Source organism: Argentina silus, assembly GCF_951799395.1.
Source record: "Argentina silus genome assembly, chromosome: 5".
Classification (NCBI taxonomy): Eukaryota; Metazoa; Chordata; class Actinopteri; order Argentiniformes; family Argentinidae; genus Argentina; species Argentina silus.
The window spans coordinates 13,985,149-14,012,988 of NC_139659.1; the positions used below are offsets into that span (position 1 = coordinate 13,985,149).

At 42.6% G+C, this 27,840-nt stretch overlaps 2 protein-coding genes across 3 annotated transcripts in view; both read left to right on the top strand.

Annotated features, from left to right (window-relative positions):
- Positions 1–1,276: 1,276 nt before the first annotated feature.
- atp8b1 (ATPase phospholipid transporting 8B1) lies at positions 1,277–23,388 on the top strand. Of its 2 annotated transcripts, none has more exons than XM_083670420.1 (28): positions 1,277–1,441; positions 8,058–8,231; positions 8,769–8,866; positions 11,046–11,159; positions 11,966–12,064; positions 12,473–12,534; positions 12,651–12,723; positions 12,872–12,942; positions 13,263–13,345; positions 13,633–13,791; positions 14,012–14,100; positions 14,314–14,504; positions 15,194–15,402; positions 15,662–15,705; positions 15,988–16,144; positions 16,426–16,614; positions 16,968–17,080; positions 17,345–17,509; positions 17,747–17,858; positions 18,058–18,133; positions 18,407–18,539; positions 19,169–19,454; positions 19,784–20,007; positions 20,235–20,318; positions 20,464–20,709; positions 20,970–21,108; positions 21,458–21,588; positions 21,980–23,388. In XM_083670420.1, the coding sequence occupies exons 2-28, from the start codon at positions 8,078–8,080 to the stop codon at positions 22,202–22,204; spliced, it is 3,726 nt and encodes a 1,241-aa protein (XP_083526546.1). In that variant the 5' UTR covers positions 1,277–1,441; positions 8,058–8,077; the 3' UTR covers positions 22,205–23,388. The 2 variants fall into 2 exon arrangements, with proteins under 2 accessions (XP_083526546.1, XP_083526545.1); XM_083670419.1 differs by lacking the exon at positions 1,277–1,441 and adding an exon at positions 5,894–6,004.
- An 878-nt stretch (positions 23,389–24,266) lies between these two features.
- wdr7 (WD repeat domain 7) overlaps positions 24,267–27,840 on the top strand; it is a 155,902-nt gene continuing 152,328 nt past the window's right edge. Inside the window, exons 1-2 of the mRNA XM_083670310.1 lie at positions 24,267–24,378; positions 27,247–27,418. Coding sequence (XP_083526436.1) covers positions 27,260–27,418 — 159 coding nt within the window. The 5' untranslated portion in view covers positions 24,267–24,378; positions 27,247–27,259. The remainder of the gene's footprint in view (positions 24,379–27,246; positions 27,419–27,840) is intronic.

Consider the following 27,840-nt stretch of genomic DNA (forward strand, 5'->3'; position numbering starts at 1 on the left):
TTAAATTCCCAGGCTCGTTGCTGTCGACTGTCATCAAGCCAAGCCCAAATCCAATTCACAAATCGATGGCTGTTCACAATAAATATCTGATTAAGCCAGCACAAATGAAAATATCATAACGACAAGTTATAAGTCAGCCAAGGAAGAACATTTGAGAATGTAAAGAGTCTAAAACATCTGCGCATCAAAGCGACAGCTTGGATTACTGTAGTCATTGATCATCTAAATTCAATTAAGTTGTAATATCTTGTAATAAGGTCATGAAGGTAATTCAACAAGAAGAAGGAATAATTACATGATGAATGAAAATCGTTTAAATTCGCTTCCTTTACTTTATCCTAATTCACACACATTACATTACATTTGTAATGCATTTATCCCTGTGTCAATAAAACTTTAAATAGCGTCAGATAAGAAAAGGACGAGGCCAGGATGGACACTGGAGGATCTTTGTTTTTATTAAAGGGATTTGTGCAGATCTTTGCTTTTATTTACGTGTTTGTTTTTTCTGTTTGTATATAGGTGCTTTTAGGAACCTTGCTGTATGTATTTATTCACAAACATCTTTGTATGTTCTTTGTATGTGAAATGTTTGTCTTTTGCGGCTGCAGCGTGGCTGAAAGCCCAAGCCAAATTTCCACTTGGTGGGGTAATCTTGATGTCTGCCATAATTGGTTAACTTTCACCATTCCAGTTCTTCTCGTTCAGTGCAGAAGAGATGAAAAATAATGAGCGGCACCCTCTTGGTCTAGCCAGGTGACCACTGGGTGGCGTAAGAGTACCATTATGAGTTGCGTTCACGAAAGGTGGAATAATTGTCTACTCTAAATGGTCTATTAATTTAAAAAATCTAGGATACAATTCATTCATTGAGGCAAGTCAATGGGTGCTCACATAGTCACCTGGTTATTATAACAACCAATTTATTATAACAACATATTATAACAATATTCATATTAAAATGTATATTCTACAAACACAATTTGATGACAGAAGCTTTAGGTTACAGCCCCAGGCAATTCTGTACTCCTAGCAATGTGTCCAATGGGGCTGATAATGCAAATTATCCTCATATTTGATTATGAATAGAATTACACCCACTTTTATACCTGCCTCTTCTACCTGGTTGGTCACGTGCCTATTAGTCACAGGAGTAAACTTAATTTCAGCAGCATATCATCGCTAATAAAATGGTTTTCGCTTGTTTAAATTAAACAGCAAGCGGTTTTGAGAGTTATATTCTTCAAAACTCATCCTGTCAAACCAGTTTCTCAAGTTTCAAGGTAGCCATTACGCAGGTAAAGGGAGTGAACAAAACCACACAATTGTTTGTGTCAAAGAGAAGGCACACATGGAGCTATAACCCGAAACTGGTGGAGATTTCGCTACGTAAAGGAAGAGGACCTTAAGAAGATAAATTGTCGACATACAAGGAATATAGGTGAGTTTTAAAAATATGCTTCTTTTTTTTTTAGAACAATGCAGAATGTTAGCGCGGCTCCAGATCCTGCTCAAAAGTTGTCGCTTTGGCCAATCCAACATCACCGTACTCGGTCGATTTCTTCAAGACTATACCGACTAATCTGAAACAATACTATTCCTTATGTGTGGATCATAGCCCATGTGTGATTTATTCAGTTTGAAAACCCAGGAGTTGAACACTTGTTGAACTTTCAGAGGGTCATTTCCCCTCTAAATTCATGTATTTTCATAATTTCAAAACAAACATGTTACTAATTTTGGGATAAAGGCCCATGAATAAGTGTGTTGGTGGGAAAAGTTATGATACATTATAGCGAACGGAGGAGTGCATGATTACATGTAGAATAAATAATGTGCTTTAGGGGATGAGCACACCCTTTGACACACACACACACACACACACACGCATATATATATAATCCATTATAGAGGACAATAGAAAGAAAGAGAGAGAGAGAATCAGTCACTGACTGATTACTATTTGCAGTGTGTCAGTCCAGTATGTTTATAATGGTCATCGCTCACCTTGCTGAGTGTCTAGTTTCAGGCCTCAACACTGACTGATGGGGTTATTTCATTTGGCAGAATGTGCGGTATAAGCCTGCAGTGTCTCGCTGAATATGTTATATTGTACATTGGCTGACAGTTTATGGCTCGCTAGCTTTGCTAACCAGGATGTAGGCTCACTTCAGTAGGAGGAGCAAGCTAGATGAAACCCTCACCTATCTCACGAATGAGGGTGAGGCAACAGGGGTGTGTATTTAGGTGTCCTCAACATCATAACATTCACTCTTTTTCACTGTACCACTTCACGCATCCATGTAACTGATATGTAGCCTTGACTGGGCCCATGTTGAACTTATCTGTCATCATTTCAACTGAAGTAAACTGGTCTGTGTAAACCAAGTTCAGACAATAAATGCAAAGCACATGTAGCAGTGAAAACATGTCTCTTTGTTTCACCACTTATTCACCAGCCATGCACTTTACAACATATAAATCTATCCACTGTTTCATGTTTTATGTTGTGTGGACCCAGGGAGAGTAGCTGCTGCAGTAGCTGCTGGGGTTCCTAATAAACTGAAGTAAACTGGTCTGTGTAAAAATGCCTCAGGGAAATGTGTTCTTGCATTTGACCATTATCTCTGTGGGAGTGAGGCTTGTGTAACTGTAATAGTGGTTAAGGTAACTCACCTGATGGGTAATCTCGCTATGAGTCTCAGCCGTGGAGGAGCTCCAGTTGTTGTTGGCCATTCACCAGAACCAACATTTCTCAGTGATGCTTACTATGTACTTGAATGTCCTCCACTGCCATGGAGGTAGGTGCTTTTTTGTTTAAATGGAGTTCCTGTGTTACTCCCTCACCTGCAAGGTCTGTGTGTGTCTCTGCTGTAGGCTGGAAGGACCTGTCCAAAGTCATACCAGTGACTTGGCCTTGTTCTGCAGGAGCATGGACTCAGTGTGTTTTTTTGTAGTTGTGATCTCTCCTGTCTATCAAAGATCTGATATCTACGCTCCCTATCATGTTGAGGGTTTGACGTTGTCACTTAACATGATCCAGCAAGACATCAAGCCATCAACACCCACTGAGACTATTATCAGTTTCATTTTCTATTCTTGAAGGATTAACCACAAGAACATTGTTTGCCCCGTGTGGTTAATGGGTAGAGAAGTTATTTTTTATGTTTTATGCCAAATCTTGTTACTCATTTGACCAGGACAAATACAGTTTAAACACTGACATATTGAGTATCCCCAACAGCCACTCAGAATAATATATATTTTATTACATTACAAGTATTACATATTTGCTTTATTAGTTCCACACTCTACCTGTGACAGCAGATAACTCATCCACAGTGTTGTGTGGTTGGCTGGTGACCCAGACCTAGCAAAGCAAGACTGACCTCTGATTAGGAAAATGTCCCTTGCCATTCCTTATGGAAATGGCTACCCTAGTAAGCAGAAACTGAGATTTGAATCCTGACTTGTGAGGCAAATGGTGTGAACTTCATCCCTTTTCTTGGTTCTAAACAAACCTGAGGTCAAGCAAGCAGACATATCCTTCTGAGTCTATCCTCCTCCACCATTGTCCTTCATTGTCCTTTCCTCACAAGCTAGTTGTCTAGTTTGGAGTGTAGCCTACTCACGTTGGCAGACTGATACCATTACTTTCAATTGAGTGATGGGCAGTGTACATTTCAGGATGTTTTTTTGTTCTAAATGTGATACACTCAGCACTGCTAGGATCATGTCCTAGAGACCTAATGGGGTTTTATGATTTTGCATTTAACGGCTCAGAGAGCTTGGACAACTATCATTTACATACGTTATATTTTGCTTCATGAACATTTCTGAGGGCCATGTTTGATCATGTCACTCGTACTTTCCCTCAAGTGAATGGCAGCCTTGATTTGGCCTACCTTGACCTTAGTGTTAGCACGATATTAGATATGATCAATATTGTGACATTTGGAGCATACTGTTCTCTTACAGTCTGTAAAAGTGCTTAAACTCCAGATATGTGTATAACTACAAGTACAGTGTCCCGCCTTTTGCAATGCAAAGGGTTAGGGTTATGTAGCAGTGTACATGTCTCTTTGTTTCACCACTTATTCACCGGCCATGCACTTTATGCGTTGCACTGATGTGCAACATATAAATCTATCCACTGTTTCATGTTTTATGTTGTGTGGACCCAGGGAGAGTAGCTGCTGCAGTAGCTGTTGGGGTTCCTAATAAACTGAAGTAAACTGGTAAACTGTGTAAACCTGTGTAAAGGGAAATGTGTTCTTGCATTTGACCATTATCTCTGTGGGAGTGAGGCTTGTGTAACTGTAATGGTGGTTAATGTAGCTCACCTGATGGGAATCCTGCTGTGAGTCTCAGCCGTGGAGGAGCTCATTTAGTGTATTCCTCCCCAGCCTCGCCCCTCCTCATAGGGGGAGAGCACAGGGAGAACTGGGCTTTATTAAATATTAAGATGGAGGTGGAAACTAGGCCATTGTGAATCTCTGAGGTCAGGTTACAAGCCAAGTAGCTATGCACCATTGTGACTTCTTTTGAAGGTGATCTGAATGCTGTCCCTTTTCTATTTTCCCCCTTCCGCATTGCTATGGCAGTGCCTCAGGCTATACACAAAAAACCTGTTTTCTGAACCGGCCGACCTCGAAACACTTAAGAAAACACCCCAGTTTGTGTCTGTAAAATGCAGAGGAGGACAGTGATTCCTCTTAGGGTGCGGTGGCTGTTTTGGATCCAATCCAAAAGTCGTTTATTACTTATTTTGAGTCCATTGACTCACTGTTTTGATTCAGTGGGATCTGGGCCAATGGGAAGGGAATAGAGTAGCCCTTTATTTATTTATTTATTTAAAATATATTTTAGGGTGTTTCTGCTTTATTGGGACAGAGATAGTAGAGATTGACAGGAAGGATGAGTGAGAGAGAGGAGGGATGACATGCAGGATATGTCGATGGCCGGAATCGAACCAAGGACCTTGCGATAATATGGTATGCGCCTTAGTGTGCTACGCCACTGAGCGCCCCCAGAGTAGCCCTTTATTAACCTTTTTGGTTCCTCATTCTGTAGAAACAAGTATTTAAACTGATTTTCTGTTTAAATTTGGTGATGTCTATGGCTGTGAGTGAGTTGGCTCAGGATGACACAGCAGAATCATCAGTAAAAGGTCTGACTTGTTTATGGATGGACACAACCTGCACTGGGAGAATCACATTCCTCCCTTTGTGCTCTGCCAAAACCACATATTTGCATTTGTACATGAATGTATAACATCACTCAGGTTTATCACACTAGTGAGTTCTGGACTAAACACTTTAACATGACATATTAGCTTTGTCCTGAATTAGAACATGCCATCATATACAGCAGGGATAGTGATAGAAAGAAATAAGTTCAAATGCCCATTTTTATGAATGCAACTAGAGTTGTTTGTGCACCAGACCTACAAATAGGCACCTTGCTGTCTGTCTCTACCATCGTCTGTTTAGCAATCAGGATCTATTGTCTTAACACACTTCCTTATCCTTGCTGAATATTTACTCCTAAGGCTAATCCCTTTCCTGCTTGCGAGTTGATTCAACCAAATAACCACTATGCTTTACCGGCCCCCCAAAAATATTTCCTCCAAAGGGGGGCCTGACAGAAAAAGTTTGAGGACCACTGCTTTAGCCAGTAATATGTAAATGATTATGGCCTCATGGTCATAAAATCATGCAAATCTTAGCCTTTGCTAAAGTCACTGTAGGAATAGTGTGGGAGTGTTTGAGGTTGGATCACTGTATGCTTAGTCAAACAGGGGTGTGTCCCATCGCTGCGTAGCTCTCCCCATGGGTGTGGGGGTTGGCTCTCCTACACAATAAGAGCCATGCCCTCTATTATTCCTTCTGCATCTCAAGGTGTCGGATGTCTCCCCACGGTTAGTGGTCTTCCTACAGTGCGTCACCTCCGTGTGATGCTGATGGGAATAGTCATTCAGTATTTGGTTAGTTTGTCACGTCAGGTGAGTTCTCCAGCTGGAGAGTGTTTGAAATATCACATGTCACTTTAGTCACGTGAAAAGTCTCAGTTTTAAAGGTGTAATTAAATCGTTCAACTGAGAAATGGGGAAAATAAAAACAGTGTTTGTTTAGTGTTTGTTTATTGTTTAAATAAATGTTATTCTATTATTTATTTATTCCAAGTTATCAAGTTGCACCACTTTCATTATAAATAATAGATAATTTGTGGGGTTTTTAGGGAGCTCTTTGTTAACGTTTGTCTCAGATGCTCCTTAGCATTTTGGTTACTTAGCTGTTTGTCATGTTAGTTAGAGCTTAAATGCGTTTCGTCACCTCCTAAAGCATTCAATTAGTCTGACTGAGGAGAGCACAGGTCATAAAGTGGCTATTAAAATTAGGCTGTGCAGGTCGGGAGGCTGGTGGAGGTAGAAATCAGAGGATGGACAAATTGTAATGCACAGAATAGAATGAGGAATGGTGTCAAAAATCATTCCATGCCTTACAATGAGCCTATCCTCCGATTTCTACCTCCACCAGCTTCCCCTGAGACAGGTAATCACTGAACCTTATCAAGCGTCCTAATGGGCCATAAAAGGTAATCAATCATTAACTCCTAACACTGTGTCAAGAAGCTCCCTCGGAACAGCTCCAGACTTCTGTTCTTTCAGGTGGCCACCTTTGTGATGGTTGACCAATCAGGCAGAGCCAGGCGAATCCGACCAGCGACTAATCATCTTACTGGAAGTTCCAAGTCATAGCCAGGAAATTCAGGCCCTGCTAATTGTAGTTAAGATGTTTGCTTCTGGAGATTGGAGGTTACTTGAGATCTGGAGGTTACTTGAATATTGATTGATTTTGTGATTTGTTTGGTGTAATTCACCGGTTGTTAGGTCCTCAGGTGTAAAGAGTTGAATGGAAAAACAATAGGACAAAACAGTAGTCCAATGTTGCTCTTAGATCGGCGAAAAATGGAAAGCAGGTAACGTGTGTATATATAAAGTTAAATTCAACAAGTTTGTTGAAGGCTGTAAACTAGCACACACAAAATGGTCAGAGTGGAAGTTGCTATTATTGCTTTGATATTGTACCGGAATACAGTGGGAGAACGTTTGGAACACCTGATCCCTTGTTCCATCCATGGACTTTAGTCTCAAAGCATGAATGATGCAGAGGTATGGCTTGCCTTTCTGTCTGTGTCATTGTGATTAAGGAAGTACTGTGTCATGTGAGGGGCAGTCCCCATACAGCATAAGCACAGTGAAGAGGAGATGTTGATGATGATGATTACCATCTGGTAGGCAGGGACCACATTCCTCACGTTTAACACTTGCGTACCTACAGAATATAGAGAGAGGTAGTGCAGGTAGGTCGAGGGATGGTAGGAGAAGTGGAAATTCACCTGGGATTTAGTCATCGTGATGCTATTCTTAAAACTGTCTAACCCCAGTTCTAGGTGGCGCAGTAATGTACTATGTGGGTGAAAGATCAGTAGTTTGGGATATAGACATGATCAATAATTTGGGGGGAGACAATGTGGTCCCCGATCAGTGTTTGATTTTAGTTATGGATTTATTCATCTGCTTTTTGAGATGCTACAGTATCGTTGTTGCATAACTGCTTTTTTGTTGACTGGAAGATGTTTATCTTCTTTCACAGCAAGGTTATTTTCCTCATGAATGTGCATGATCGTATCGTGACATGATCCCTGGTTTCCTTTATTGCCAGAGACAAACATTTAATTAAAGGAAACTTTGAAAGTTCAGTGCATCTTCAACCACTTGTATGCCTTATGAAACAGGTTTTACATCTGAAACATGAGCTGGCAAAATATTAGAGTTTTTCCAAATTGCCTCAAGGGTGTAGTTGTTTTGGATTATGATTATTTGATGATCATGATAACAATGCAATATTTATATAATACCTCAGGCGCACACACTACATGAAGCTCTATTATTCTTGTTTGCCGACAGACTGTTGAAGTGATACTATTTGTTTATCACTCATCTCCTGTCTCTCTCTTTCTTCTCTCTCTCTCTCTCTCCATCCATCCTTCAGTGACCGCCTGACGTCTCACCATGAGTCGCAGGCGAGCAGACTCCCAGGGCTCCTTGGGGCCCGATGATGAGGTCATGCCGTACAGTGATGATGAGACGGACGAAGAGTTGGACCCAAGTGATGACGGAGAGGGGCCGCCAGGGGAGCCTCAGACCACAGACGTCAAGCCCACCGGTGAGTTGGATCCAAGATAACGAGAGAAACTTTTATACTTGGGGGGGGGGGGGGGGGGGGTGTATCCCCGGACACAGATTAAGCCAAAAACTGGACGAAATCACACTTTCTATGGAGTCTCTCCACTGAAGATGCTTTTTAGTCCAGGAGTAGGTTTAATCTGTGTCTGGGAAACCGGGCCTTCAGAACCCATTAGATCAGGCTTCTCCGGTCCTGGACAGTTACTGGGTGAACAGGCATTGGTTCCAACCCGGCACTCGCACGCCTGTTTCAAACAATCAACAAGTCATGTTTTTTCTGTTTGGGCCTTGGTTAAGAAACATGTGTTGGCGCAGGGCTGGAATCAATGTCTGCCCACCAACCCAGGCCAGTAGCTACAGGACTGTGCGGTTGTTAATGCTGTACCAGTATGTAGATTTGATCTTTAAAATGGTGCTAAATGGCCATGAGAAATAGCGATGTTCCTCCATTCAAGCTGCCATGAGTTCCGGATTTGCTCATCGTTTGTCTTTTCTTTTTTTTTCTTTTTTTTCCCAGAGTTCACCTGGAAGGTCATGGCAAACGACCGGGATTTTGCCAAACTACCTGAGCATCAACGAAAAGCCTTTCTGTGTCTCAAGAAGAGCAAGTACGCAGTAAGTCCCCTCCCTCCCTCCCTCCCTCCCTCCCTCCCTCCCTCCCTCTAGCTCTGCTGGCTCCCAGCCAGCTCTCTCAGCTATTGTCACGTAGAGTAAAACTAAATATTGACTAATGAAACAGCAACAAGCGGTGGTGGAGTAATGGCAGATGCTGGTGGTAAAAAGCATTCATACAGTAGAGGCTCTCGGGATGAAACCTGCCCCTGGCTCGCCTGTGATTGTTTTTCCCTTAACATGCCCTTTTGTGTTGAGTTAATGTCATGTATGTTGAGATTCATCTGGACATATGTGGGTTTCAGTCAACAGGCATTGACACACAGTACATCCGTTGACAACCGGAAAGTGTGTTCTGTTTATTTGATCACTATGATTCCCTCCTAAAGACCTCTTCACCCCCACTACCCCCCTGTACAAGTTTCTCTCCTGTTAATAAAATAATAATGATGACAATTTTTTAAAAAGAAATTCCTTCTTCTAGCATTGTGACTGCATATGGCCCCTGGTCTGAGCATTGATTACTTTATCTTATGATGACTGATGGATAGATGATTCACTTACTTAAACAAATGTATTTGTTGTAAGTCACTTTGGATAAAGGCGTCTGCTAAATTCCATAAATGTAAAAAAAAAAAAAAATGTAAATGATCCCTCTATACTTCCTCCTCTGATAAGTATCTGCTCAGTCCTTCCTATCAATGGCTGATGTGTACCACTACCTCCGGTTGGTGGCAGTTGGAACTTCGTCTCTTTCTTTTTCATGTATTTTCTATTCACCAGGAGGAGGAGAACAATGACGACAATGACCAAGCACATTTCGTTGTCTCAAAGAACAAACATTGACCCTTAATCAGACCTCCACTGGTGACAGACTGGTCTTACTCTCTGTTGTTGTTGTTGTTGTTGTTTGGGGACACCGATGGGTGTAAATAGATGCCACACAGGTGTTCTATTTGAGGAGTGTCACTAAGTGAACTTGAAATTGAGATGGAGTGTCACTCGGTGGGGAAGTTGAGATGGATATCTGTGACTATGGCCTCGGTTTTTCACATCTGAAAATGCCTAAAGGGCAGGCATTTAGATTGGGACATTGTAAATTATCTGTTTGCTAACCACTCCCTGAAAAATCTACCTCACCTGTCTGTTTTGTTAAGTCTTTGTCAAGCACTGCTCCTTCAACCCACTCTTGTTCTTAGAGGTACTTAGCCTCGCTGATGTTTTCTTTAGCCTTGAGTAAAGTGAATGATCCTGTAGTACCACAGTTGCCACGTCACATCTGCATCATGCTAACTCCAATGAAACTACTCATTGGAGTTACAACCTACTCACAGGTTGAAAACCCTAGACTCATCCTTTTGTCCCATACCTCACCATTGTCCCAGATACCGATGTCTGTTTTGTCTACTCATTCCACACCCCTCCTCCTCACAGAATGGTGGCTGCTGGCTGCTGTGTTTGTTGTTGTTTATGCAAATGATGCTCAATCAGCAGGATGGAAAGTTCCACTGAGAGAAAGAGAGAGGGTGTTGAGGAAAAGAGGCTCTGAACAGGCTACATGCCACACCCAAGGGAATACACTTAACCGGGAATCACAAGATTGGTGGCTAATATGTAGCCCTTCTTCATAGGCCACCTAAAACATGGTTCATGACATTACCTAACTAATTAACCTAAAATGTAATACTCCATAATTACATAAATACAGTTACTCTAGTAGCCCGGTCTCACAGTGGCATGTCCCGGTAATTTACTGGTACTGTTGTCTGTGTAAACTGGTCTGGGGTAGGGCATACCACTAAATATTTTACCTGTGGCAGACCTAGTCCCATGGTTCCGGTAAAAAGGCGATCTGAAGCCTGTGTAAATGGGGCAGAGGTGAAATGCAGGTATGCACATTTGCATTTGAATTCCGCTCTCTCCTGGGCCCCCCTCAGTTTTGCTAATTTGCATTTGCATTGAATTCCAACCCTTCCCAGGCTCCCTAGCTCTCCCCTCCCACTTTACCTGCATTGCATGCAGTGGTCCGGGTAAGTCACGGTAAATTAAGGCCTATGCAAATGTGGGTCAATCTCCTAGTTTCCATATGGAAATGGAACAAAACAATGACATTGTTTCCCTGTAGGCTAACTAAGTATTTTTGGATTATGTAGTTCTCACCATGTTGTTTTATCATCCTTAGGGGAATGGAATCAAGACGTACAAATACAACGCCTTCACATTCCTACCATTGAATCTGTACGAGCAGTTCAAAAGAGCAGCCAACTTGTACTTCCTTGCTTTACTCATCTTACAGGTAAGTTCACTGCTAAATATAGACGTCTGTCCAACTGCATACTGACTACATAATGATTCTTGTCACTACATGTATGCTTAGCAGTGATCCGCCATCTTTGTCAAAGATCCAAGCTCATTCTAAGGTTAGAGACACTGTAGGGGCACTTGGTTAACAAGAAGATTCAACTCCTTTGCATGGTATTTACGTTGTGATTTAAATCTATGGCACATGACACAGCAGAGTCACTACCAATCTTCCGCCGTAGATTGAAGACCCATCTCTTCAGGCTACATTTTAACAATCCCTCCTATTGACCCCTTCACCCCCACTACCCCCCTGTACAAGTTTCTCTCCTGTTAAAAAAAATAAATAAAAAAATCCTTCCTCGAGCATTGTGACTGTCTATGGCACCTGGTCTGAGCATTGATTATTTTCTTATGATGACTGATGGATACACGATTCACTTACTTAAACAAATGTATTTGTTGTAAGTCGCTTTGGATAACGGCGTCTGCTAAATGCCATAAATGTAAATGGCTGTGGCGTGAGATGGGTGTTTGAGTGGTGAGAGAAGAAACATATAACTTCTAATCACTTCCAGTGACTAGTTCTAAAACTCTCTCTCCACACTCAAAGTACAGTGTTCTGTTTTGAGATCCCAGCTTGTCACATAGTGTTGATCACTGATTTGTTCAACAGAAATATCAGGGCCTATCAGATTGGAGGATGCAATAATCATCTCTGTGATTTTTATATGCAAATGATTTACCTTTTTATTTCCTTGATATTCATTTGATCTCCTTTTTAATTTTCTTCACCATCAGATTATCCCTGAGATCACCACACTGCCTTGGTACACCACGTTAGTGCCTTTAGTCCTGGTGCTGAGCATCACTGCCATCAAAGACTTGGTGGACGACCTGGTGAGTGTGGTCCTCTAGTCTTGTCTGTGGTCAGTGTCTACTGGGACATTCATCCCTCCATCTATCCATCCATCCTAAGGGTGGGGAGAGGTCCAGCAAGGAACATGTCCTCTCCTCCTCCATATAGATCATACCAAGAGTAAAAAGGCTGGATGGAGGATGAGTATGGAGTATGAGTATGGAGAATGTCTTGTGAACAGTTCCAGTTGACTTCTGATAATTGCAATAACTTGGGACTGTCTTAACTGCATACTCCCGCTTAGAGCATGCTGTTATCAGGATCAACTGCATCACACTGAAATGTGCACTTATAAGAGTGAATTGTAATTGTGTTTCATCTGTCTTTAGTCACGTACTGAGTCATGATTCTCTCTCTCTCTCTCTCCCTCTCCCCCCTCTCTCTGACAGGCTCGTCACCGGATGGACAAGGAGATCAACAACAGGAAGAGTGAGGTCCTCCTGGACGGCAGGTAATAATTAAACACACTCTCAGGTTTAAACACACTCTTAGGTTTAAAGGTCCCTGCAGCATTTTAGGGATTACATGGTGCAAAAAAATGTTAAATTCAGACTTTTTTCAAACCAGGTTTCAAGAGTCAAAGTGGATGAACATTCAGGTCGGTGATGTGGTCCGCTTGAAGAAAAACGATTTCATCCCGGTAAGATGTATTTGTTTTCTGTTTCTTCTGAAGTATCTTAACTGGTACTGTATGTCATTCTATTTGTTTTATTTATCATTATTTGACCAAGAGGATAATTCAGTTCAACATTTTCATTTCCTCATCATTTGCATTCATTTTCATTCAGGCTGACATTCTGTTGTTGTCCAGTTCGAATCCCAACAGTCTTTGTTATGTTGAAACAGCCGAGCTTGATGGGTAAGGTGCTTTTCATGATCTTTTGCATGTCAATCTGTCATTACATCATACGTTTGTCAATATTTCCATCTTGATAACATGAGTTTGTTAACGGCACATGCTTTTAATTAAAATCAGATAAAAAGGGTTTGCTAAGATCATAATCTCAGACTTGTTGAACATTTATTGTAGATAAGCTTGTGACCTCCTACATATCAAACACATGTTCAGTTTACCAAGTTTCCCTAATGTACTTCTACTTTAGATTAACTTTTAATTTTAAGTGCCCTAGATGTCCATTTTAAAAGCATAGTTGATGGATGTCTGTTATTGTGTTGCAGAGAAACCAATCTGAAGTTCAAAATGGGTCTGAAAGTGACTCACGAGAGACTCCAGGAGGAGAGCCAGCTGGCACGGCTTGATGGTAAACACGCTCATGTCACGCCTCGGAGAACTGATAACCTTTTAGATATGTGTGTTTGTCTGTGTGTGTGTTGTAGTTGGCAACTCTAGGATACACTTTGATACGTAGGGACCAATGTCTATATATATATATATATATATATATAATTATGTATAACAAAATAATATTATAATGCATGTTAGTGGTAGGGATCAGATTTTACATCTTTGGTGCACAGCCACATCAAAAACACCATCAGTTTGAATTAGTAGCCTAGATATGAACATCCATGTCATCCATTGGTCCAGCCATGATCATATGCGAGGAGCCCAACAACCGCCTGGACAAGTTCACTGGTACCATGCGCTGGAGGAAGGAGCGCTACCCGGTGGACCTGGACAACGTGCTGCTGAGAGGCTGCACCATCCGCAACACGGATGACTGCCACGGCCTGGTCATCTACGCTGGTACATGCACATGCATACCTCACATACTGAACTGTACTGTACACAGCATGCAGTAGAGATTTCTTTATTGCAAAGGTTTAGGCGATATTTGTCCACATCAGTCTGAGGGTTTGCAGTGATAATGGCCTCCTTGTCTCATGCATGTACATACATGATGTGTTGGCCTCCTAGTCCCATGCAAAACCTTGATGTCTCATTCTTTTTCTGTGTTTTGTTGAAGGTGCTGACACCAAGATCATGAGGAATGGTGGCAAGACCAGGTTCAAGAGGACCAGAATCGATGAGCTCATGAACTACATGGTGTACACTGTACGTTGTATTACTGTATCTGTACTGTAACATCCACGACCCATGCCATGTTTCATCCTGTCTGCACTGCATTTGTTGGAACAAAGAGTGGAAGAAAGTTGAGAACCTGTCATTTTTCCTTTTCCTCCATGACGTTTACCATATTGTCCTATGAACCATGTCGTCCTCCTCCTTCTCCCTCTCTCCCCATACCCCCTCTCTCCCTCCATACAGATCTTTGTCCTGCTGATCCTGGTTTCTGCAGGCCTGGCTATAGGACACACCTTCTGGTACGAGGAGATTGGCAGCAATGCCTGGTACCTGTTTGATGGGGAGGACAACACAGCCTCCTACAGAGGGTTCCTCAGCTTCTGGGGGTACATCATTGTCCTCAACACCATGGTGCCCATCTCGCTCTACGTCAGGTGACCAGCTCCTCCCTCTACTATCCAGAAAATGGCCTAAGCTGTCTTGTTTCCTAGTTCGACCGTGTTACCCAAATGTTTATGCATCTGATATACACTCACTGAGTGGAGGTGGTGTAATGGTGTGGGGGAATGTTTTCTTGGCACACTTTGGGCCCGTTAATACCAATCAATCATCGTTTGAATGCCACAGCCTATTTGCGTGTTGTTGCTGACCATGTGCATCCCTTCATGGCCACAATTTACCCATCTTCTAATGGCTACTTCCAGCATGATAATGCACCATGTCACAAAGCAAAAGTCATCTCAAACCGGTTTCATGAACATGACAATGAGTTCAGTGTTCTTCAGTGGCCTTCCCAGTCACCAGATCTGAATCCAATAGAACACCTTTGGGATGTGGTAGAAAGGGAGATTCACAGCTTGAAAGTGCACCTGAAAAATCTGCAGGAATTGCGTAATGCAATCATGTCATGGACCAGAATCTCAAAGGAATGTTTCTAACATCTTGTAGATCAATGCCACAAAGAATTTAGGCTGTTTTGAGAGCAAAGGGAGGCTCTACCCAGTATTAGCATAGTGTTCGGTGAGTGTAGAAAAGTGATTGATGATGAACACTCAACACTCATGAATCCATAACTACACAAGTCAACGCAAAGCCCATAGAATAACACATTTTTGTTGTCCAGTGTGGAGGTCATCCGACTGGGCCAGAGTAAGTTCATCAACTGGGACCTGCAGATGTACTACCCTGAGAAGGACACGCCCGCCAAGGCCCGGACCACCACCCTTAATGAACAGCTGGGCCAGGTCGAGTACATCTTCTCAGACAAGACCGGCACCCTCACCCAGAACATCATGGCCTTCAAGAAGTGTACCATCGCAGGCCGCACCTACGGTGAGTCGATTGATGCTGTGTTAATTTTATGGACTTATGGAGTCTTCCTTGTATGAATAGTGTTTCAACACATACTCTGTAGCGATGTTTTCGAAACCTGGTTCGGTAAGCCTGTCTTGTAAAAAAGTGTTACTGTATATGCTAGTCTTTTTTTTTTTTTTTTTGGTGAACACATAAATATTTGACATGTAAACATTGGACAGAAACCTGTATTATTATGACATGACGAAGCATACATTCTTATTTCCTTATTTTACAGGTGACCCCACCACCGCTGAGGGTGTGTCTCTCGATCGCGGAAGGGTAAATATATTTATTTGCATACAAATTACATTACATTCAAATTGCCAGGGTGTTGCCTATTTACAAGTCAACGCCATAGCTTCCACTTTCTTGACTTAAAATGAAGTTTGTTGCTACCTGAGTCTGTGACCTCCAGATTATGGATAATGGATTAGATTTAAGTAGAGCTTTTCAAGGTGCTCATAGCGTTTTACATTGTATGTGGACAAACTCACCTCATCCCATACAAGTAAGCATGAGGTTTTCTTGATCGACATCTTTGTCCGTCTCCCCCTTTTGCAGCCAGTCGACTTCAGCTGGAACACGTATGCAGAGAAGAAGTTTGAGTTCATGGACCATTCCCTCGTTTCCGTCATCAGGTCGGGGAAGGACAAGGATGCGCTGGAGTTCTTCAAGCTGCTGTCTCTGTGCCACACAGTCATGGTGGAGCAGAAGCAGGGTGAGCAAATGAGTCGTGCTAGAGGTCAAAGTTGAGGCAGATCAGTAATAACATGTACTTTATATAGGTCCTTAAATCCATCAATAAATACACATAGAATAGAATACATAAAGGTCTATGAGTAAATTCTGAATTGTATGTGGCCTGTAGACATTGTCTTTCATGTGACTAATAAAGCATCCTGACATTGTTTTATCTGCACATTGTCTAAAATAACATTGTCTAAAATAAACTTTGGCCCCAGAATTGATGCATTGATGTTTGCTGTCCTCCATTCTCAGATGAGCTGGTGTACCAGGCCGCCTCACCTGACGAGGGCGCTCTCGTCACCGCTGCCAGAAACTTTGGCTTCGTGTTCCTCTCTCGCACCCAGGACACCATCACCATTAGTGAGCTGGGACAGGAAACGACCTACGGGATGCTGGCCCTGCTGGACTTCAACAGTGACCGCAAGCGCATGTCCATCATTCGTGAGTAGCCTGACTTCCTGTAACGTATGCTGTGTCCCAATTCTCTAACCCTGTCTTGTGAACTGTGTATCTGTACACTACCTCCACATGGACGGGCATGAGAGAGATGGTGGAACTGGAAGTTCTCAAGCACATGCTTGCCTTCACGAATCCTATGCTTATAAACTCATGTGAGGCAGGGAAGGTTGGTGGAGGGAGAAGTTGGAGGACGGGTCCTCCGATTTCACTGATGTGAGGGTAGTTCACAAGTGCATACTTCAGGGAAAAGGGTAGAGAATTGGAACGCAGCAACCTTGACCAATCAGTCCCCTCCGTGGTGACCATCTGTGTAACATCTGTGTTCTCTCTCTCAGTGAGGTTCCCTGACGGAAGGGTCCGTTTGTATTGCAAAGGAGCTGACACAGTCATCTACGAGCGCCTGTCCCCCAACTCCAGACACAGGGAAACTTCACAGACCGCTCTGGACGTGAGTCACCGATGTCTGAATCTGAGTAGGGCCCAGAGTTTTTCCTGATCAGGTGACACCTGTCAGGTAAAACTCCTGGCCACAAATGCAGAGGTCCACACACAAGACTGGACTTGTGTTGATTAAACACATTTTTGCTTAACACCTTTATAACACTTTTACACCAAGTCTTGAGTAGTTTCAGTACAAGATGAAAATGCACACTCTATACATGCTCCTGTGCAGTTATTGGTGTTCAGAGCAGATATGGTTTTCCTGTTGTAGATTTTTGCCAACGCGACCCTCAGGACACTGTGTCTGTGCTACAAGGACATCAGCCAGAAGGAGTGGGACAACTGGGAGAGGAAGCACAAGGCTGCCAGTGTCTCTATGGGCAACCGAGAGGAAGCCCTGGACCAGGTGTACGAAATGATTGAGAACAACCTGATGGTAAGTCTCTTGCTGCTGTTGCTACAAATCAAATCAAACTTTATTTGTACAGCACATGTTATACACCAATGCAATAAAATGCACTTTACAGGGAACATGAATAAAAACGATGATGATGATGATGATATCCTTTAGCAAGCAATTAAAGAAATGTTGTTCCTCATGTTTTAGGGTGATTCGGTCAAATGTACTCAAACTCTACTCTGAAAAATGTGTTTCCCCTTTGTGAATCTGTAGCTGATCGGCGCGACTGCCATCGAGGACAAGCTCCAGAATGGTGTTCCAGAGACAATCTCCAAGCTGGCCAAGGCCGACATCAAAATCTGGGTCCTGACTGGCGATAAGAAAGGTATTTTCCCAACCTCCACGGCAGAAAACCATCTGGAATCTCTATATGGTGGTAGCCTAGTCCTTCCTAGAGAGAGAGAGAGAGAGAGAGACTAATTTCATAAACCACTACTTTGAGTTTGCGACCTGATGGATTGAACGTTGGTTTGGAGAAAAACATATTCGTCCTGTCATTAACTTTGACATTGTTCTACCTGCAGAAACGGCAGAGAACATTGGCTATTCCTGTGAGCTGCTAACTGACACCATGCAGATCCACTATGGAGAGGATGTGAAGTAGGTTCCAGTGCTGGAATAGTGTGTGACTACAATGGAAATGACAATTAGACAGATGAACAACACGCATCCTATTCTTTTCTATGCTATGCTAATGCTATGCTATGGGTATGCCATTCTATTCTATTCTATTCCATACCATTCTATTTTTGGTAACACTGCCCTTAAATCATGAGTCTGAGTAACGATCAGAGATTAATATTTAAAGAGATGAGTAAATGAGTGATGACGTCCCAGTGTCTGATCTATCTTCCGTATGGTTGTGTGTGACAGTGAGAAGCTGAGGATCCGACAGGCCAACAGGAGGATCGAGCCACCTAGTTTTGGCATCAAGAAGAAGACGCTGCCGGAGCCCTTCTTCACAGAGCCTGGCACCAATGCTCTGATCATCACTGGAGGCTGGCTGGTGAGACCATTTAAGAGAATACAGTTTATACTGTTCATACTGTTTTACATTTTTTTATTACTTCTATTTTATTTTATTCTATTTTAAAAGTTATTGTTGCACTACTCTGTGGCACTGTAACTTTTGCATTTCACTGTATACACGTGACAAATGAAGAATCTTGAATCTTGAATACAGTCGGTACATCCAGGTAGTTCCTTGAAACGTCACGCCCACGTTCCACTGGACCAAATGTCTGGCATGATCATGAGACATGTTGTCTGACCTAGCAACCCAAACTGTATTTAAAAAAATAAATAAAAATAAAATAAATGGTGACACATAAGGGTTAATTTGGTTAATAAATACGGCTCTGTTTTCATGGGCTCCTATGAGAGATTTGTACATTTGTCCCCTTGGGACATGGCCTCCTTGGAGTGAGGCTGCACTGACTGTAGGTATGTACTTACTTTACTTTGTATTGATTTGATAATTGAATACCTGGACTTTATTGATCCCCAGTGCACACAGCTGTCCAACTTCAAAGACCCCCTAGTTTCATTGACACTTCACAGAAGATTTCAAATGACTCAACGTACTATGGTTATGCATATTCATGAAGAGAAAACATGTGTCTGTTTTCCATCCAGAACGAGATCCTGTACGAGAAGAAAAAAAAGCGGCGCCACTTCCGCCTGCGCAAGCTTGGCAAGAAACCTCCCCCGACCAGCCCCCAGGACAGCCAGCCGATCGACGACGTGGAGAAGGAGAGGAGGCAGGTGGACTTCGTGGACATGGCGTGCGAGTGCGAAGCCGTCATCTGCTGTCGTGTCACGCCCAAGCAGAAGGCCAACGTGGTCAGCCTGGTGAAGAAGTACAAGAAGGCGGTCACCCTGTCCATCGGAGACGGAGCCAATGACGTCAACATGATCAAAAGTATGGAATTACTCTTGATTACTTTGAATTATTTTACTGTTATAGTTGCTATACTACAATATACTTGCTTTGTTTGTTTTCACCACATAGTTTAATTCAAACGAATAGTGATGGACGTTACTTCTGAACCACATTGAATTGAATTTTCCATATACAGTATTTCTCATAAGGGGGTTTGCTGGATACACATTATGCAAAATCATGGACTAAACCTATGATTTTTTTTGTCTGAGATTAGTCTTAATTTGTGTCAGGAGACCCAGCTCAGTGTTGGTAACATAACATTATACTTATGGCCTTTCCTAACCTGCCAAATCCTGCCACTCCAGCTGCAGACATTGGTGTGGGTATCAGTGGACAGGAGGGCATGCAGGCGGTGATGTCCAGCGACTACGCCTTTGCCCAGTTCCGTTTCCTAGAGCGCCTCCTACTGGTTCACGGACGTTGGTCCTACATCCGCATGTGCAAGTTTCTCCGGTACTTCTTCTTCAAGAACTTCGCCTTCACCCTTGTCCACTTCTGGTACTCTTTCTTCAGTGGATACTCCTCTCAGGTGAGAACATTCTCGAGGTTCTAAATTCCACCATTCTGAATTCCGTTTGCATCTATCTATACATTGACTAGAGACACTTGAAATAATTATGCTCCAAAATATCACTTGAGGGTTTCAAGTACTCTTAATAAATAATACTCAGGAAAATAGACATTTTCTGTTGTGTGTTCATGTATTTGAGGAGAGAAGAATGAACGTTGGGCTCATGAGCTTTTCCCTCTCTCTAGGTTGCCTATGAAGACTGGTTCATTACCCTGTACAACGTGTGCTACAGCAGTCTCCCCGTCCTCCTGGTTGGCCTGATGGATCAGGTAACCTTTGAACTTCTAATGATGAATATTGAAGGAAAATCCTTAACTGTCGTATCAGTCAATGATCCGTAATTCTAATCCATCATTGGTGGTCACAATGAAAATATTCTTTTCTAAGCTTTCCCTGTTTCCTTTTTCCTTGAAGGACGTGAATGACAAGCTCAGTTTGAAGTTCCCCAAGTTATACCTCCCGGGTCAACAGGGGGTGCTGTTCAACTACAAGACCTTCTTCATCAGTCTGTTCCATGGCATCTTCACGTCCCTCATCACCTTCTTCATCCCGTACGGGGCCTTCCTCCAGACCATGGGGCAGGATGGAGAGGCTCCGTCAGACTACCAGTCCTTCGCCGTAGTTATGGCATCCTCCCTTATTATCACCGTCAACCTGCAGGTAATTTAAACCTTTTATTTAACCACAATAATTCAAAACAAATTTGTATCTGTTTATTTATGGTACCGATGGCCATATGCCTCAAGATGAGCTCTGTGGTCGCTCTCTCTCTCTCTCTCTCTCTCTCTCTCTCTCTCTCTCTCTCTCTGGCATTTTAGAACACTATTCAGCTCTAATGTTGAATTGATAAGAGAGAATTGATTAGAGCCCAGGTTTTTTTTCCCCTCCCTCATTTCTGTGTCTCTCGTATTTTCTCACAGATATCTCTGGAAACGTCATACTGGACATTTGTGAATTGCTTCGCTGTCCTTTGCAGTATAGCCATTTACTTCGGGATCATGTTTGACATCCACAGTGCAGGAATCCACGTCATTTTCCCCTCAGCCTTCACCTTTACTGGTACGTTCGGCCCCTATGGAAATATGGCACTCTTACTGATGGTGATAACACCTGGGTTCACATAGTACTTGAAATCATTTGAAATACTTAGCCGTGATTGATTGATTGAGTTTGTCTGGCACAATGGAACCAATGGAATGGTCCCAAAAGTGCAAACCCTTGCCAATCTGGCACTCCAGGCAGGCTCAAGCAAACGCTCAGAGTGTTTGAATGCATCTCAAATACTTTTTGACCAAGGTATGATGGTAATGGACGTAGTGGTGATGTATAAGCAACTTGCAGTTTATTATGATTATGATGCTAATGAGCAGAACTTCATAGCTACTCCAACCATTGTGTTCCCCTTCAGGAGCAGCCTCTAATGCCCTCAGACAGCCTTATCTGTGGTTGACCATCATTCTGACTGTAGGCATCAGCCTGCTACCTGTCATCTGCATTCAGTTCCTCTACAAAACAATATGGCCGTCTGTTGGAGACAAGGTAAGACCTACGATGAGAAGGAAGACTTGTGTGTAACTGGCGGGGCTTGAACCTGGACCATTTTACATTTCATTGCTACATTAGAATGATATGATTCATAGCATCTTGATATGTTTGACATTTTGGCTTGATATGGCATCGACACATGAGACGTCATACATGTTTAGTGTTCATGGATGTCAGGGGAGGCTGGTGGAGGCAGAAATCGGGGGACAGGCTCATTGTAATGCATGGAATGAGGAATGGTATCAAACACATGTTGATGTCATTCCTCATTCTATTCCACGCATTACAAGGAGCCCTCCTCCGATTTCTACCTCCACCAGCCTCAACTGATGTGAACATGAATATATCCATCTGTAGATTCTAACATGTTTGTGAACCCTTCCAGGTCCAGCGGAACAGGAAGAAGTATGAGATGGAGGTAGAGGAGGAGAAGAAGAAGCCCACTCCGTTCCAGCGCGGCAGACGTTCCCGTCGCTCGGCGTACGCCTTTTCTCACTCCCGGGGCTACGCCGACCTCATCGCGTCTGGCCGAAGCATCCGCCGGAGGCCGGCCGCTCGCCCGGACCCTCGGGACAGTATCCGCGAGGCGCCACAGGGGGACAATATATGACAGGCCTGGGCCTCGCTGGCCTGAGCCTAGGCACAGACTTGTACATCCAAAAGCTCACCGAAGACCACCATTGGGGTGTAATGTTATACAACTAGTATAACAGACAATGTCGTTTATCTCAGGATTTTAAAAGCCTTATTTTAGTCTCCCTCTCCTGGACGGTTGGAACATTGCTCTTTACATGCCAGCTCTTGACATGCCCGGATTAGTCCTGGGTGGCTGGAGCTGTGTATCACTTCACTACCTAGCATCGTGTAATACTATGCCAGGTATAATGCAACACCTCTGGACCTTGGGAGATGGCATTGTAAACCGTCTTAACTTAATATTGTGAATATTATTGGTTTATATTTTACTGAATAACAAACTGTCAAATGCATGCTTGCAGAAGGGTGTCATAAATGATGATTTCTGAGGGCACATGAATTCCAGCCACTCATAGGGAACGTGCTGGATCCTACTCTTATGAATGTATATTTTCTTCCACAACATTGGTTTCTTTTATGGTGTCTTTACTGCTGTGTCATTTGACAGACTCTTCATAAGGGTAACAATCGATTTATACATGTTTTTAAAGCCGAACCAGTTGTTTACATTTATCCCAAAGAGCCCTCCCTACTCCTCTAGACTGCTTGCTGGTTTTTACCTGTTCTGAGCCAAATTCCCTTTTGCCGACCATAACTGGATACGTATATCAATAAGCGAGTCGTCAGCCATAGCTATATCCTTATATCAGCGCTATCCATCCTCTTTCTTTGATCATGATTGTTTTTTGTGATCAAAAAGTATCTGAAATTAGCTCAAAATATTGAGCAATAATAAAGTAGTGGGCAATATTTGCTATGAAAGACCTTACTTGCCCTGACGTTCCGATCCATCTCATATTCAGATGGTTGTGAGCCAAATGCATGATAAAAATCAAGAGTGACCATTTTTAACTGAAACAATACTGTTTCTATTTCTGTTACGTAGGCTATTTCACAATCCGTTGTATCAATACCCTGTATCTGTTACTAAAATGTCATGGTTTATGTAAATGTTTGTTTTTACGTACACAAACCGAACAATGGCCTTTAGCCGTGAACTGGCTACTCTTAACACTACCTTTTTAAAAACTGTTTTTAGCATAATGGTGTAAAATACTTTGTAAAATGACTTTGAATAAAGACTAACTATACAGAGAAGCTGCTTTTGTCTCTTAGAGGTTATTTTCCCCAAACTCTTATCATACTGATACTCACTGGATAAAGTTACATGGATGCTGTTGTTCTCAGACATCAGTTCCACAACACAGTATTGGCCTCTTATGAATGGCTTGGGAGCTTGGGACCTTGGGACAACCGCTCAACAATAGCACATGATTCAGTTGGAACAAAGGAGATATGTTACAGCAGGTAAACCATCTGGGGTCAGTTTCCCAAAAGTTTCCTAGCTTTAGCAGTACAACCCAACCGCAAATCCTCAAGAAATTTGTAAGACAATTGTAAAATCATTTTTTGCAGGTCAGTCTTCTGTGCGTATACTAACACAATTGGTTGAATGAAAACTTTGCTTGTCTATGGGGGCCTGGTTTTTAAAAAGAGATTAAGTACTACTTAAGCTTCAAAGCTTTCGGGAAACTGACCCCTGCTCTCTGATCACAACCACTGTATCTGTCAATGATGAGTAAGGACTATATTTTGCCTCAAAAGCATAAAGCATCAGTGAGGGAAACAGAAATAAAAGTTCCTCTGAAGCATACATTCTGGACTATAGTCATTTTATTCAATTTACCATTTGCATTACCAATGCCATTTTATTCCATTCTGAAATTATCTTTGGTGGGAATCAGAAATAAAAATCCTAGATTTTGGGCCATAAAGATCTAAGAACGTAATTCCATTAATTAATGGAATAAAGCAGAGAGGGAATAAAGGCTTGATTTATACAATATTTTTGTTTAAATATTTTGTGGACACAACAAACATGTCTGACGGTTTAAGACGTTTGTATTTACGGCAGTAATATTCACTTACGGCAACGTCCAAAGCTGTCGTGGTGTAATCAGCTGACCAGAGAGGATCTGCAGAGGGTAATAAACAAGACCTATTAGAATTGTGTTGACCTACACGGAGAGATAATTTAATCGAAAACGTTTCCAAGAAAAGGACATGTTCATATAGAGTCGGTTGTTGGTAAGTGTAGTCGCTTATTCTGATCAATATGTCCATTATTATTGCCGTATGCTAACCTATTTGCTAACCCGGAAGCTGCGACATTGCAGGTGCTTTAATGTTATCATCGTTACCGCTAGCTAGCTTGCTAACAAGGTTGTCAGTTGTGTGTCAGTATTGAAAAACATGCGCGGCGTGGTATTCAACAGTCTGCATTTGTATATTATGGATGGTATTCCACGTGTTGCCTGGTGTCTGTGTTTGTCAACGTTCTATGGAGCTAGCTCACCTGTCAGTACACCAACCCACATCAGCAAGCTGTCATTCATATGGTCGGCGTTAGCTGTGGCTAGCTAGTGAGCCTAGATTGGAGGCTTGATTTGTGATGTTCCCTTTGCTTAAACAGAAGCTAATGACGAGCACTTTGAATTGAATGGGATCCATACCAATTGTAGGGAATCAAGAAATGTTATCAGTCACGACACACGGTTGTCATCATGCAAGTTGAGTGTTTCAGTTCTTCATTGATCTTTTGCCCAGTGTCAGCTGATTGCTACTGTTCTTCGGCTCAAGACATTGCCTTGCTGATTAAGGAAGCAGCAGTCAGGGTATGGCAGACCAGTAGTGTGCATTCACGATTTCTTCTCGTCTTGGCTAGCTGCAGCCTAAACAAGTGGGCGTTTCCAATGCTTGGCTTGGCATCAACCAGCCCCTGTATGTCGTTGCCACTGCTGCCCCAGCTGCCAGTTGGCATGCAGAGATAAAGTCTGCATAGTTTACCAGATACTGGCTTGTCTCTTCAAGTTATACTCAAGCTTGCAAGCTTACATGCTGTTAATTCACAATCGATGCACACTGAAATCAGCACCAGTTTTGGCAAACTACTTACGCTGTTTGCATGCAGACTTGGAATGGTGTTAGTGATATTGTGGTTTATCAAAATGCCTATGTAGCGCTACCAAATCAACACACCGAAGGCCGTCTAAAGGATTGTCATGGTGAACTATGAAGACAAGATGTTATATATGTCATATATTATACAATACATAGCCTATCAGGGCCTCCTCAAACACGTAATGACAATTGATAATATCAGTTGCAAGCTGTCATCTGAATCATCAGTCACCCTTGCTCACTAGTTGGTTTCAGATAGTGCACTACGATGTGCTTGTTATGTAATTACAACACTTTGGGGGCAAATAAAAACATAATGAAGTGTGAGACAAAAAACAATCAACTTCAACAAATAGTCGTCCACCAAGATGCGCTAAGCGTTTTTGTACACTGACTGACTCACTGCACTTTTTACGTAGTTACACAGTAACACACAGTAATCCCCTCAGGCTCGCTGACTGTTTTGATCTACTGTTTTGGCTTGTGTACATTGATTCTTCTGAAAGCCTGTGGATAGATTGGTACACACTGAAAGTAGTCTGGACTGCGAGCAGGAGGATTTCTGATCTACAGTTAGAGGCTTGCTGTTTTTACTGGGTTTCTGTTGGAGTGTGTGAACTGAAATAGTATCCAAGATGAAGCTGGTGCACATTGTGAAGATGAAAGCGATGTTTCGCAGGCTGAGATGTACTCTGAAAAGGCATGAGCATTTAAGGTACTGTGTGGCTGAATGGTGCTGCGAGTGCTATAGTTTCATGCTTGTACAATTTGGAAACCCATTATTGTTCTATGCATGTTTGTGGACTAGGCTATGTTAGCCTCTCCCAGTGTAGGTGCAAATAGACCTGTCGTAAATAACCTCCGCCAGTTGTATGATTGTATGATAACTGACTCCCCTACATCTTGTTCTTGAAACATGATTTTGTGTGCTAAATATCAGGAACAGTCTATCTTTATAGCCATTGTTTTGGACATGGTTTGTTATATTTCTCACAGTTATAGTTTCATATGTCATCCGAGCTCTGGAGCTTCCTATGACTAATGCGTAAGACCTGCTACTGGGCAGAAATCAATTGGTGGACGATTACATAAAACCCACATATTACAGATGACAGATGACATAAAACCCACATATTACAGATGACAGATGACATAAAACTCACATAATACGGGTGACAGATGACATAAAACCCGCATATGACAGATGACATAAAACCCACATAATAAATGGGAATTTGACTTTGTTTTGAAATGGGTGGGAGTGGGTGGCTACACCATCTTTTGAAAGCCTTCAAACAACACAAGTTGTTATGATGGCGTAGTAGACGTTAAAAACCTAAGTGACAGTTGGGAGAAATTAGGCTTAGGCCTCTCTAATAGTTTGACATTTTACAAATAGTCTGTGCCAGACAGTGGAGAGCCTAATAGGTTTAAGAAGACCTGCTTGGTTTGAGTTGCTGAGTTGCTGAATGAATCTTAGCATGTTCCTTCCTCCTCACAATCCTCCATTGATTGCGGAATAATGACTGAGGTTAGGCAACAGAAGGTTCTCTTCCTCTCACATGTTTGCATGAGCCCCAACAATTGAGCATAGATCTGTGGAGAGGTTGTTGTGAATGTGAACTGTAGAATTGATCCTAAACTACCCTAATGAGCCAATAGTGCCAATGACCTAACTGCTGTTTGTTCCCCACTGGTTTTGTATCATCCTACTGACTAAGCCCAGTCTGCCATGCTTGTCTGGTAACCTGCCACTCCTGCCTACCATCCCATCCCACCAATGCTATGAGGTCTCTGGAGTGTGAGCTACTTGGTGTCAATGTCTGATGGTGATAATTAACAAAGACAGATAACTGATGATGATGATGATGATGATAACTAACACAGACAGATAGAGTAACAAGATGTTTTCAAAGATTCACACCGGTGAAACGCCACATCTCAGCTTTAGGCCTAACCAGTCTCACCATCTCCCTCTCTCTCTCCCTCCCTCAGTTCAAGAGAGAACATGTCAGGAAACAGCCTGGTTCTGCCCATCGTGCTGTGGGGCCGCACAGCGCCCACACACTGCATCTCCAGCCTGCTGGTGATGGACGACCTGGCCACCATCATCACGGGCTGCCACGACGGACAGATCTGCATCTGGGACATGACCTCTGACCTGGAGGTAAGTCCGGGGGGCCCCTGGGCCGGAAGGGAGAGGCTCTCAGCATGGTCAAACAAAGGCCTGTCACATCATTGGTTCGGCTTCAGTTTAGTCCTACCTAATGTTTAGAAACATTTTAAAGGGCATTTTACTCAAGAATCGTTTAAAAAAATTATAATATATATATTTCAACAAATATTTTGAGTGAATACCCCTTCTGACTCTGTCAGAGTGTAGGGGTTCAGAGTGGGGAAGTAGGAGCATGAAGTGGTGCCATGTGTTTCCATTCAACTGTCCATTCTTCATCTGACATGTTCAAGAATGGCCCACCAGTAGACCACAGTCTATCCCAATGTCTTATTTTACCATTGTTTAGCATTGTCTCGTGTTGTTTCTTGGAAGTTTATTTCCAAGTCAGTCCCCTGCAGGCTGGTTGTTTTTTC

Excerpts from the sequence above, each read along its gene's own strand:
- atp8b1 (XM_083670420.1), top strand. The coding sequence starts at position 8,078 with ATGAGTCGCAGGCGAGCAGACTCCCAGGGCTCCTTGGGGCCCGATGAT. Across the intron at positions 16,145-16,425 it reads CATGGTGGAGCAGAAGCAGG|ATGAGCTGGTGTACCAGGCC; the intron begins GTGAGCAAATGA and ends CTCCATTCTCAG. Across the intron at positions 21,589-21,979 it reads GGCCGTCTGTTGGAGACAAG|GTCCAGCGGAACAGGAAGAA; the intron begins GTAAGACCTACG and ends GAACCCTTCCAG.